The sequence below is a fragment of the Diadema setosum genome, chromosome 5, assembly GCF_964275005.1.
Source record: "Diadema setosum chromosome 5, eeDiaSeto1, whole genome shotgun sequence".
NCBI lineage: Eukaryota > Metazoa > Echinodermata > Echinoidea > Diadematoida > Diadematidae > Diadema > Diadema setosum.
Genome location: NC_092689.1, coordinates 7,265,347 through 7,278,906, shown reverse-complemented (window position 1 = coordinate 7,278,906; position 13,560 = coordinate 7,265,347). Strand labels below are relative to the sequence as shown.

General features: G+C 40.1%; 1 protein-coding gene across 1 annotated transcript; it reads right to left on the bottom strand.

Moving 5' to 3' along the window:
- Positions 1 to 364: 364 nt before the first annotated feature.
- On the bottom strand, positions 365 to 13,370 carry LOC140229042 (small ribosomal subunit protein mS35-like). The gene is made up of 9 exons (XM_072309302.1): positions 13,211 to 13,370; positions 8,264 to 8,334; positions 7,542 to 7,709; positions 7,172 to 7,232; positions 6,260 to 6,399; positions 5,572 to 5,681; positions 5,036 to 5,105; positions 3,630 to 3,743; positions 365 to 2,791 (listed from the first exon to the last, which is right to left on the bottom strand). The coding sequence occupies exons 1-9, from the start codon at positions 13,368 to 13,370 to the stop codon at positions 2,606 to 2,608; spliced, it is 1,080 nt and encodes a 359-aa protein (XP_072165403.1). The 3' UTR covers positions 365 to 2,605.
- Between the last annotated feature and the right edge of the window lie 190 nt (positions 13,371 to 13,560).

The following is a 13,560-nucleotide window of genomic DNA, read 5'->3' as shown; positions in this document are numbered from 1 at the left end:
GTTACATGTTTTGAAGACTTTGCACACAGAAGAAAGAGTTCTCTGACAATGTGGTTTTATTTTCTCCTTGAGGACTTTGGCATCCTCCAACAGCCATTTGATAAAACTGACATTCTGTAGATGTTATTTTGCACAAGAAAATCTGTATTAGACATTTATACAAATGTATGTAAACTGTCACCATGTTATTATGACGTTTTGACTCACCTCACAAGCCATACAACACTCTATAAGAATGACTCTTGCAAGTAGCAGGAGAAGGGGGGGGGGGGGGGGGGTGATAGTCTCACCCAAACTCTATAAAGAGTATCTCCTGGAATCTAGCACATGACACCAACAAGGCAGGCCAACAATACAACTGATCTGATGATGTCAACAGTTTTCTTCTTTTGTTTTAATAATCTACATAAAACTGTCAACTTTTATACTGTTGGTTGACTCTGGGGAAACAAATATTTGATCTTTGGCAAATCATATTAGTCAGGGATGCCAATTAATCAGACACCGGTATCAAAGATTAAACATCAATGGAAGTTATTACAATGCATGTGTTTACAGAAAAAATATGCTACTTACAGTGTACGTGTAGTACATTTATCCATCATGATACTACCTATTAGGAGTAATAGAACATTAAAACCTTACTTTGGTAGAGGAATTGTGAGTGTATTCCATGATATTTCTGCACTAAACGGGAATATTATCAATCACATTCAATTGTTCCATTGTCATACTCTCCAACATTGTACACTGTATATATTTGCCAACAGTTCAAAATCCACCTTGCACACATCACAGAATGACGCATGAAGGTATCTCACCGACAGGGGCAATCAACTCGACAGAGTTCAACAAACTGAGTTGGAGGCATGGACCCATACGCTGCTTGGCACAAAGAGCTTGTGAAGTCACATACACATCCATGTCAACATACTTTAGGGGCTAGATCTTTGAACTGAATGTGAGGCAATTTGATACACTGAGTAAACTAGTTATATGAAACAAAGAAACCCTCTTCTGACACATGTATGTTTGCATCGATATCAACAATGCATGGACTTAAGAAGATAATAATTAACAATGTGGACAGTGAAGATTTAAAAATCTGTCACTCATCACTTTAGCCTTAACCATCGTTTTTCATCAGGTGTAATAGAAAATTCAAATGAGAACTTACCCATTTGAAATTTAGAGATGTTTTGAGATGTACTACCGCTACAAGCCCCACGATGAAAGTGGAACGCTGACTGTTGCAACATCACAAGAACGTGCGCAGTACAGCAGATTTTGTGTTTACTTGCAAGATATACTTCGCAGCCATTCTGTCACTCTTATGGTCGCTTTCATGCGTGATAGTGTAGCGGAAAATGGGTCTGAAATGTAGCCCATTTTTCTACGGTTCAATGCTCTACAGAGTTTCCCCGAGTACGCCATTTAGGTAACTGTAACAGAAATCAAATAAAAACTTGCTAACCAGAAAATTATCTCAGTTTATAACAAGACTCAAACCGTGCCCCTAATTTGTCAGTTATTCACACCTCATTCAGTGAGAGTTTGTCAAACTTACTCAAACATCACCTATCCATGATTTCTTCTTTGAGAGACATGAGAGACTTCAGTCAGATTCTAAGGTTGTACAGTCAGCTGCAGAACTTTGAATTCAACCTTAGCTCTGCAAAGTACACCCAGTGATTGATCTATATCTTATCTGTTTACATAATTCAAAAAGGTCAATTGGGTCATTTACTCATTCAGCAGGATTTTAACTCTTTATGTACCATAGTGGAAACCCCCCGTGTGCCACATTATTCTGGGACACCAACGTAGTCATACATTGAGAAAACAATATTTTTTCAAATGAATATACCATTTATAAATTTATGTTAACTTGTAGACGAAGTTAGCAAAGTTGTAGAGAAAATACCAAGCTTTGCATTGATTTAAATTCTATGACAAATCTATAATTGCTTTTCTTTCAAATTCCCGCTAGATATATTACTTTAAATGTATGACTTTGGCACACAAAACAGTGACAGAAACTTAGAATTTGCATGCAAATTAAGTATGAAACACTGCTTGTTAGTCATTCACTACATAAAATGCAAGCTATAGACGAGAGAAACGGAATCGTGTGAAATGTTTTCATTGTACTGTGGCATTGGGCGATTTATTGATCGGTTTGGGCGGGTTTGTGCGTTTGTGCGGAATATGCGAAGTTGGCATGCCGTCGACTGATAAATGACTGATAATACATTCTGTATGTAATAAATTACATGAATATCACTACAATATTATTCTTTCTTTCTCTATAGCCTTGTCCAAGTCAGTATGGGTGAATGCAAAAATATCATGATCCAGGGATATCATGTGAGTAAACTTGTCATATTTTGCATTCAAGCTGACTTGCAACAAACAAAGGAATACTGTATACCAAAGCTGGCCATTTTTCACTGCTTTTCTGGTTGCTGATGAAGGGAAGAAGCACACAGATTCTGGCACGTGAATATTCATCTGTCATTCAATGATAAACCTTCTATACCCAGCAGCAGCAAGCAGAATGAAATCACTGCCAAGGGAGAGTTCAGAATTGACAATCCATTGCATTTCAGCTCTCTCCAGAGGGCGCTTTTCCATGAACCAGTTTGAGCACTGCATCCTTGTACCTCTCCAGTGATTCCACTGACTCCCCAGCATTCCTAATGTCTGAAACACAGTCCTTGTAAGTCTGGACATCCGCACTGTCCAAAATCTGACGCTCTGTTTCTTTGTCCACTTCAGCCACAGTGTTATCCTATTGGATTAAAAAAAGAGAGAGCGAGAGAAGAGAGAATTTGAAAAGATGATAAATTGATGCTGAAAATAACATAACTATTCGAGTGTGTACTTGTCAATACCATTACATCTCCATTTGCACCTTATTTGACATTCCAAAGACCCAATGGTATCACTGAAATGTAATAGCCTGAGACATTCCACATTATACCACAAGACAATTGATGGCATCCGAGTTTCGCAACACCCACTATATCAGTTTTGAGTCACAGACATGTCAGAGGATAGTCTACCCTTATCCTCCTTGCAGGATGCTACAAACCCTCTTGCCACTTTCCCAGAGCAACTAAAACTCGCTGACAAGGTAGACTGAATGGGCTTTTACCTCATATAAATGCTAGGTTCTTGCCAAAATGGAAGGAAAAGGGAAATCTATTTGGGTTATTCTATTCTACATGTGAGCTTTCAAAATATGAAGATGATGATGATGATGATGACGATGATTATGTGATGCTGATGTTGATGATGAAATTGATGATGATGACAATGTTGATGACGATGAAGATGATGACGATGATGATCATGATCATGATCATGATGACGGCGGCGGCGGCGACACCGCCGATGACAACAATGATGACTTCTCATACAGTAATGGTATCCACCTTTGAAGGGAGCTCATGGTGCTTGATCTAGAATTGTCTATTTCTAGCCTTCAAGTATTCGTACATAAAGTATACATTCTACATTTTGCTTTCCAACAGCTCACTCATGAAACTCGGGTTCTTGTAGGCATTACTGGCCAATTTTGTGCATCATTGATCATCTCCCCCATATAAAGCCTCTTTTAAACTCACTTTATTTCTGATCCTTGTCAATGTGCTGATGATGGCCTGCTTGGAAGGACTGATGTCCCACACGTACTCCTCCATGTCCTCATCCGTGATCTCAGACTCCCACGGTTCAGTGATCTTTAGTGATGACAAAAGAGCATATGTGACCCGCTACAACAAAATGATCCTAAAGTCGCACGAGGTCGATTATTTGAAAATTGCATGATATAATCCGCTATGTAATCTTTCTGCTTTAAATTGATATATAACACATTTTATAAAAATAATCGGCTGCGGAGATATCAATGCTTAAAAGAGAGCATGTCGAGACGTCTGGAAAATCACTGTTTCCAGAAAAGCGCCCTTAAAGTCTTCCTTTCGACGCAATCGCGATCAAGGGACACGCAAGTCAGTTTTCACCTCTGGACAATAGAAGGTAAGCCCTAGCAACCCCCGAAGAGTTTATTCAAGCACATCAGCGTCGGCGGTCTCCTCACCAACCAATCAGTGACCAGGATGTGAGAAGCGGCTGAGCATAGCGCACCCCGCCCGCACGCACCAGTCGACTGGGCAGTGTGCGAGCTTCACGCTTCGGTTAGCAGCAAGCAGCAAACTGACCAATGAGATCACTCTGGTCGTTGTTACGGGCGGAACCTATCTGTGGCGCTCAATCAAAATTTTGGAACCAGTTTCTGCTTCGTTCAAACGCCAAAAAACATGGCTCAGAAAAACATTATTTTTTAATCTTTCCTTTGATCATTTTGCTTCGAAATTTCGACAGATGATAGAAGACATGTTAGACTCCAATAATATATCAAAATCAGAAAATCGTAAGTTTTGACCAATTTTAATGCTCTGACTTCAAACTCGATTTTCACGGCTTCGACCGTACGCGACTTTAGGACCTTTTTGTTGTAGCGGGTCACATATTAATTTCTTTGGGCACATACAAATGGCACACTGAAAAAAAAACAAACTTTGAGCTATTCCTTGTCATGTAGTGCAAATAGCAGATGTGTCTTTTTATTTATTGCTCTGTTACAAGGACAGTGGTGTAAATATTAAGAAAAACAAACAGATGGCCTAGCATCTCATGCCATTTCCTCAGTGACTGTTTGAAACTGATAAGTCTAGCATTTCTATCATTCAAGCATAAACTGATATACTTTGATACGTAAAATATGAAGTACGTAGTGACCATACTCATATTCAGATTGTACATTTTTGGTTGAGCGAATAGACACGATTCCCTGAAAATAAGTGTGCACACTCAAATCAATAACAGAGCAAAGCATACAGTGAAAGCTGCTTTGTAACTGCATAATGCTTACAGGAATTCGCACAATCACACATACAGACACACACACGCACACATTCACGTAAGAAATCCACCATAATCCCATGCAGTCTGTAATGCTCCCATGACTCACCCATGCTTCGTGATACAGCACACTAAGGAGGTAGATGCAGTAGTCATAATTCTGCTTTCTGAGTGGACACCTGGGCGTGTAACAAAAACGAGTGACAAATAAGCACAGGAATGCAGACACTTTCCAATTTTATTTCCATCATACTGAATGAATGCTTGCTAGTATAATGCTAGTTAACACAAATCGTTGATTGCTTGTTTGTGTCAATCAACATATTGATTATAAATGCTTAATTTGATAAAAAATAGCCTAGACTTAAGGAAACATCATTACTTTTTTTTTTACATGTTTACGTCCTTCAAACACATATCCCATAATCACCTTTGAAAATATTATGACTCCTCTACCTCTGATGAATATTCCACTATGACCATAAAAAGGAACATTTGTAACGAGTCAAACACATTACTCGTCACTTCTATTGGAAGGGATCTTTCACTTTTGATAAATCAGAAAAATCTGGAAGGGATATCTGTACCACAGAAACCCACATTACCACAAAATACAATCAATGTATTCTACACTAGTTTACATACCTGTCTGCCGAGATGGTAACCATGTCAGTCTCCTTGTTGTACTTGTCCCCTATGAGCTGGATGAATTTCCACCTAGCGTGCTTGTCAAAAGACAGCTCACTGAGTTTCAGCTGTTACATCAAAAACAAAACAAAACAAAACGAAATGAATTGGAAAGACATTATTTTTGGTAACGGTATTCACATTTATCAATCGGTGTTACAGATCTACCAATAGCTGTCTCAGAGGAGAAAGGTAATTACTAGACATTCAAGGAATATTATTGATATTCAAGGAATATCATTGATCTTCAAGCATTCATCATGCAGTTTCAAAGCATAGTATCACTTTTCTAGCCTAGAACACATCACTACAATAGATTGTAAGTGCACATTTGATGGACTCATTACTACAAACTGTGTTGAAGATCGTATTACCATCCACTATACCAAATGTGAAAAAAAAAAATCTTCAACCTGGAGCTCACAACAATGGAGATTTCCTATGATAACTACCACTACAGTAGCATCACATATCTTTTCATGTCTCTCTAACAAGCTCAGAATTAAGTCTTTTTTTAAAAAAAAGGATCTCACTTGTTAATATTTTTTCCTATATATCATAACACACACTCAATAAAAGAAAACCAAATCATGATAGCCAACATTAATATATACATGCTATGACACAGTATTAACCTTTGACCTACCCTAATGGTGACCTCCCTTGACTTTGGATGTCTAAGGGAGGGGCTTGCAAATACATAGTCTGATGACTCAGTCTCCAAAGGGAAATGCCTTTCACAGTCTGCATCAGTCTCAAGTCCCTTTGGCCACTCAGTACATAAATCTGAGGTAATACAAAACAAATTGGTTGAAGAATAGAATTAGTGGGGTTTCATTGCTGTTTTTAGTTTCATCTTTACAACTGAAAGTGACATGATGGCATTATGGTATGTTAAGGTCTTCTGCTGACAAGAAAGTATTTTATGGTGGTGTATGCTTTTATGCTCTGTTTATTCTTATATCCAAACTCAGGTGGATGAGGTTTCTTAGCCTCCTAAATTGTAGGTAGGTAATTCATCTAGGGAAAGGGATGCCTTGATCCCAAGAAGAATAATAGTAACCACTGCTCACTTAGTATTCTCTTTTTTCCCTTTACTTGTACTGCCAACATTTCTTTTCTGCTATTTCAAGCTCAAAAAAAGGTCTCCAACAGGTTGTTGTATGCACATTTATGCAAATATCTAACCAATATTATTACACATTAAAACACAGTGAACTCAAACTCAGCCATTTCAGTCATTTGATGTGTGAAGACACACACATACAAGAAACATAATAGTGATGATTTCTATGTTGATGCTCTGCATAATGGAAAGCCACTGACAAACTTTTCACACTGCATTACACTGCCAAAAGGCTTTGTAATGATACAGGGAGATTTTGCATGAAATGTGTCTTTATGACTGTGTTAAATGTTTGTTGTGTTTTGTGTTGTTTTGTGTTTTTACTTCATTCTGTTTTCAGTGCTTACTCCTAACACTGTGGTGGAATGCATTCAGATTTCTCACAAAATAATTAAAATACCATGATACAGTATTGGTTGTTAGCTCTGTTACCTTTCAGGGCAGCACAATGTTTCTTGATGGCAGGTGGTGTGAGATGCAGAAAGTTTGGAATCTGTAAGGAAGGGAGCAGAGGAAAATATTTCTGCATTTGCCAATGACATTTAACATATCATATGGATAGCACCTTTATCATTATTTCACTTATTTTGGTTTTAATCAACAAAGGTAAGATAAGATTTAAAAAACAACAACAATAATAGGTAAGATAGTATAGAGCAGACTCTAGGAAGTTATCTTATACTTCAGAATTATCTTGATTCCGTGCTTAGTAGTTGACTCATATTTAGACACAAGTTTCTATTTAACAATTGGAAAGCACATGTACTAGGGATCGATGGCAGGTTTGATGTAGTAAGTCTACCTTAATGAGTTCCAAGTTGCCAAACTTGTGTGGTGGAATGCCCCTGCCCACTGGGTAACCCATCCTAATAGGCAGAGGAACAGCAGACCATTTGAAGCTCGCTGCTGTTGGGTAGACTGCAGTCCAGTCCTGGTCCTCCTCCATCTTAGATTCTCTTGGCGCTGGCAGCTGGAACAAACAAAGTCAACATGTCCTTTCACAAATTATGAATTAAAGAAGGATGAAATAATCTCTCGCAAGTTTTCCTTGCTTTTACTATACTCCAACTACATCATTGTCATTCTTGCAATGTGAAATGTTAATAAGTTTGACAAGTTTCTAGGATTACACCAATCTTTCTACCTTTCTTGTACCTTTCTTTGTTTCAGAACATTTTGAATGAAAGAATTATTGTAAATTTGGCCTGCTAAACTTCATCACTATTTGTTTCTTCTGTTAATTACATTTGTAGTTGCTACAACACTAAACTTCATGAACCTTGTTCAAGAAGTAGTCAAGTACTCAATTACTTATGCAAGTAAATGTCATTTCAATATTGAACATTGTAATATAACAAAGAGCATTGAATTCAAAGTGTTTACATCCTGAGAATATTTCATTTTCCTCTCGTACGTATGTCAAGCTACATTGTATATCACAACTAAGATTTGTAATGATGAAAAGAATATGTATGACATGATGAAAACTTCTCTGCACAGCCCGCTGGTCTCATTATCACTTACAGGTGAAAATCGCTTCAGTCTTTGCTCCATTGCCCTCATTGCTTTGCCCCTCACGGAGTGAGGTGAGACCTCTGCAAGAGAAGGATAAATGTCAAGAAGGAAAAGAAATTTAGAGGTAATCAATCACATGATAATATACTGTATAAGCTGTTAAATTTGCGTAACATAAAGATATTTTCGCAAATAAGGAGCTCACACACATTTTCGCAAGATGCTGTTTTCGCAAATTGACAACAAGGCTATCGTAAATGCACTATTATCCTAGAGCATTGCAATATTTTCGTGTGTTGTTAAATTCGTGATTCAACTGTGATTCGCAGAATTCGCAAAAAATTAAACCCTCCCGAAAATAACAGCCTATACAGTGCATGTACCATATATTATAGAGTCTACCTATAATGATCAGCACTTAACTTGTACAGGCTTACATTTTCTTCAGGTCATAGGCCTAGCTGACTACTAACTACAGATTATAATGCTAAGTTCTGAATAAAAAAGCAATACTACATAGAACAATACATGTACAATGTTGTACTGTACGTTTCTTTGTTCACTAAAGTAACACTGTATACGGGTAGGCTCCTTCTCGCTACACAAAGAGGCCATTATGACCAGGCCTCAAGTTAGAAATGAGATCTTCCCCCGAGAAAACTTGCAGTTAAAACAGACAAATATTTCTGACAAGATGAAACTTAAGAATTACAAAAAAAAAAAGGTGAGGTCCCCGAGGAGAAGACGATAAGCATGGATTGCACCTTTCTGGAGATCATTTTTAGTGAAGTAAGTTGTCAAGAACGTAAGAAAAATACAATGAAGGTTGTTTCTACTTTCATGATGTTGCATACACAATGATCATGATGATTATACTGTTAGAGAGACCACCTAACAGCACAGTGCAATAACATCGCATTGCATGTTACGCACATGTAGGGGATCTACTAGAGTAAAACCACCAGTTTTCGGACACTTTAGCTTTTCTGCAATATTTGTTCAACTCAAATACAAAATTATATCCACAACAATGTATGTTAAATACAGTATATCAAACTACTTTTATCTCAATGTTGATTTTGTTAAAAAAAATCATAAAATCTAACAAAATCCCAAAATATGCCACCTTGATAATCCACCACAATACATCCAGCCTCTCCAGAATCCAGACACATGTGATGCATGCACGTTAAATGTCAATATGCGTACAAGGCCGCTGAAAAATGCGCCGCACCATACCTCATCGGCGCAAGGTCACGAGGTTGTATCGGAGACGTTGCGGCGCATTGGTGTCTGAATTCTGGCGAGTCAGCACTTGCAGTCAACCCTGTTGTAGCTGTACATTTAATCACTGCATATAGGCAGCATCGCATGATAACATCGGCACGTAACAGAGATTTTGTTTTTCTTTCGCATTTTTTGAGAATACCATCACATAGATCTGCTTCTAGTGTCACTGTGGTTGTCTACACTGCCTTTAAAAAAAAGGACCCTAGGACTAAGAGAGATACACAACTGTCTTAGCTTAGGCTCAGCCTTTAGTTTAGGATCTGGTGCTGAGTGTGGTAGATCTAGATGTGCTAGCGCCAGAACAAAGACAGCATAACACTCATATGTTGCTACCTCCCCTGCGGCACGTCTATAGCGGACCAGGCAGAGTACCACTCCTGCCTAGCAGTGATGTCGCAAATCATATCCTCCACGCCGGGAGCAATTATCATAGCCGGAGACTTCAATGCAGACACTGTCGGTTGCAAAAAGACCAAGAAAACACAGTCAATCCTGAAGGACTTCATGAACCAGTGCTCACTCACCAACCTCACTGCTCTACACTGTCATGATGACCCAACCACCTACCGCTCCGATGACGGAAGAAATAAATCCAGCATAGATGGCATCCTGGTACCCTCCTCACAGGCCAGACTCTTTCACAATACCAACATCACCGGCTATGGCCCTACCAACACCTCAGATCACCTTATGGTTCTCACCAACCGAATACTATCCTCAGACAAAACTCCAAAGACAGAAAAATCCCACACCACAACGTGTAAACCACTAAAGAGATTGAAGATCAAGTGGAAACAGGCAAGCAAACAAGAAATCAAGGAAAGCTATACACTCCCAATGGAAATGTCAGCACTGCATTTATTCCAGGAGATCATGGACGTCAGACGGATCGACTCTACCACAGCCGAAACCCTTCTTGAACATCTTACCAGAAACATGATCAACTGCTCCCTCAAGTTACCACACTCCTTCCCATCGAAGAAGAACATAGGAAAACCAGAGTGGTCTTCTGAACTGCAAAGCTCCTTCAATAAAGCACATTGTGCCTGGAAAACATGGCAAAGGGGCAGCGGTGAGAAAGACGGAACCCTCTATGACAATCATATCGAACAAAAAAAGAGCTTCCGATGCAGCCTTCGCCAGGCTCGAGCACGACAGAAGAATTCTCTTATGAAAGAGATCGAATCAGCCTCAACCGCCAACCAAGCCTTGTTCTACCGACTCATCAAACGGAACAGAGACACCTCTTGTAATGAAAGAGAGACCACCTCACTCTCGCACGCCGGCATAACTTACACCAATGGGGAGGTACTAATCGGTTGGCACAAATACTTCGCAGATCTAGCACATGACCCCGCTTCATCCCTCACCCAGATAGATAGCAGCGCTACCCAGCCATACAACAACTGCCTGGAACCTTCTAACAAGAGTGACTGGCAACTTAACTCACGCGTACTCAATGAGGCAATCGGGCGATTAAAGACCGGAAGGGCAAGTGGAGCGGATAATATCAGCCCAGAGCACTTCAAAAACCTGGGGATCGGCGCACAGAGATTACTACTAACGGTGTTGAATGCCATCATCAGATGCGGACTCTGCCCACGATCCCTCAAGGAAGGCATCATCCTCCCTTTTCATAAAGGGAAAGGTAAAGACACAATGAACCCCAAAAACTACCGAGGGATCACACTCACCTCCGTCTTTAGCAAACTCCTTGAACAATGCATAAAGCCACACCTCAAAAGACAGCTCACAACAATGAACATACCAGATGAACTTCAATTTGGATTCCGCAAGGGATTCTCCTGCCAACTTACCTCTCTCTCCCTGGAACTCACCATCGAAATAAACAATGCTGCAAAAAAACCTACCTTCATTGCCTTTCTCGACGCAGAAAAAGCCTTCGACAAAGTGTGGCATAAGGGGCTTCTAGAAAAACTCAGAGCTGCCCACTTGGATTGCAGCACGTACATCGTCCAAGACATGTACGATGGCATAACAAGCCGAGTCCTCTGGCAAGAGAGAACATCACCACCCTTCCTTATCATCCAGGGAGTACGACAAGGTGGAGTCCTCTCGCCCTCCCTATATACCCTATTCATTGATGACCTCATCAAAGAACTACGCAATAGAAACCTTGGATGCACCTTCCTGAACAGATATGCAGGGGTCATCGTCTTGGCGGACGACGTAGCATTACTGAGCTCTTCACCCAACGAACTCCACGAGATGCTAAATGTTACACAGACATATTACATGCAGACAGATGGCACTACAAGATAAAACCCCTCAAAGAGCGCAATAGTCATAACAAACAGGAAAAGATCAGACAGACAAATGGAATGGGCAATGAACGGCACTTCCATTGAACAGAAGACCTCCCATGAGCATCTCGGAATTATGAAATCTGGAACCCGGCTCGACCCAACAGACACCATCATTGCAAAAGGCCTTAAAACCTTTTATGCCCTCTCTGGAGTCGGAGCCCACACTTTATGTCTCATCCCCACAATATCCGCACACCTATGGAATACTTTCTGCCTCCCCCGTATGCTTTATGGGGTCTCCATATACCACCTGACAAAAAGCATGATAGCCAAACTCGATCAGGCGCAAACACACCTTTTCAAACGGATCATCGGTCTACCCCTGACTGCTGCAGATGAAAGTATATATCTCCTCACCGGCCTACAACCAATGTCACGACGTATTGATCTTGAAACACTCCTACTGCTTGGCCAGACCCTCAACCTAGACCACACAAGGTTTGAGCGGCGTACCTTCCTCCATGCAGCAAGCTGCAACACCCCACTCATCCTTACTCTAAAGACCACCCTTTCCAAATACAACCCACCTAAACTCGATGACCTTATGAACTGCTTCATGCCATATCCCCGCTGGAAACGCCTCGCAAGAAATATCATCTCTGCAGCAACACAAAAGGACCTCACAGAAAAGATAAATCTCAAAACCTCACTTGAATTTTGGACACATTGGAATCACAATAACCCGAGGATACTCTACCCTTCAAACCCTCCATCCCATATCATCCGACAGGCCCTGACAGCAAGAGCTCAACTCTTAACATCCACATACCTCCTACAAACAAGACTCCTCAAGATTAAGAAGCAGATGGACCCCATATGCCCCCCATGTAACGAGGGTGATGAGACCACCGTACACTTTGTGGCTACCTGCCGTCACTCCACTGGAATCCGTCATGAATTTAACCAACAGAATAGAAAGTGCCTGCTGGACCATCCCTTTCCTTCCAACGACTATAACACCCAGACTGCGCCCCAATTTACATGCATCACATTCTTACCATATGACCCTAACCTCCCACCTGCCCACAGTCTGCCAATGACAAAATCCTGCTATGCTCCCTTCATGCTTCAGTTCACTTTATAAACAAACTCCATATTAACCGACTGAACCACAATCTTTCCAACCCTGCCTCCTGATTTCACCTATCTAACAGGAAGGTGCCCATTCCTGAACACATCTCTGCGATCCACACTCGCCAATCTCCGACATTAACGGAGGGAGGAAAACAAGAAGAAGAAGCTAGTAAACTGTAGTGAATCGTGTAAATTACATGCCGGACAAGGAAACAAATATATGGGACTACACACAGCAACATGTGCATATATTACATTCACTTACTTTCAATTTCAGAGTCGACATCAGGCAATGATGTTGAAACTAACGAACCATAATGTTCTTTTGACTTATTTGCTGTACTTGACTGATATCTTGAAGATATGACCCACGATGTAGAGGACGAAATACGAACATTTCGAATAAAAAGACAGGACGCCGCCATGTTTTTCTGCCAAGAAGACTGTAGACGTAAATTCATTTTTAATTAAATACTAACACAAATCCAATGCTAGATTGTCTATTCCATGATTACTATTTAAGTGATTAATTTTTTATTTTACTTCATTTCCTAGCTTTTTTTGACAAATAATGTAAAATGTTAGTAATTCAAAATACATTTTATCGAGAGAGCC

Bases quoted from the DNA above. Each gene is read 5' to 3' on its own strand.
- LOC140229042 (XM_072309302.1), bottom strand. From the start codon at position 13,370: ATGGCGGCGTCCTGTCTTTTTATTCGAAATGTTCGTATTTCGTCCTCT. The intron at 7,710-8,263 runs GTAAGTGATAAT...TGTTTGTTCCAG, and splicing joins GACTGAAGCGATTTTCACCT to CTGCCAGCGCCAAGAGAATC. The intron at 2,792-3,629 runs GTGAGTTTAAAA...TTAATCCAATAG, and splicing joins TGACAAGGATCAGAAATAAA to GATAACACTGTGGCTGAAGT.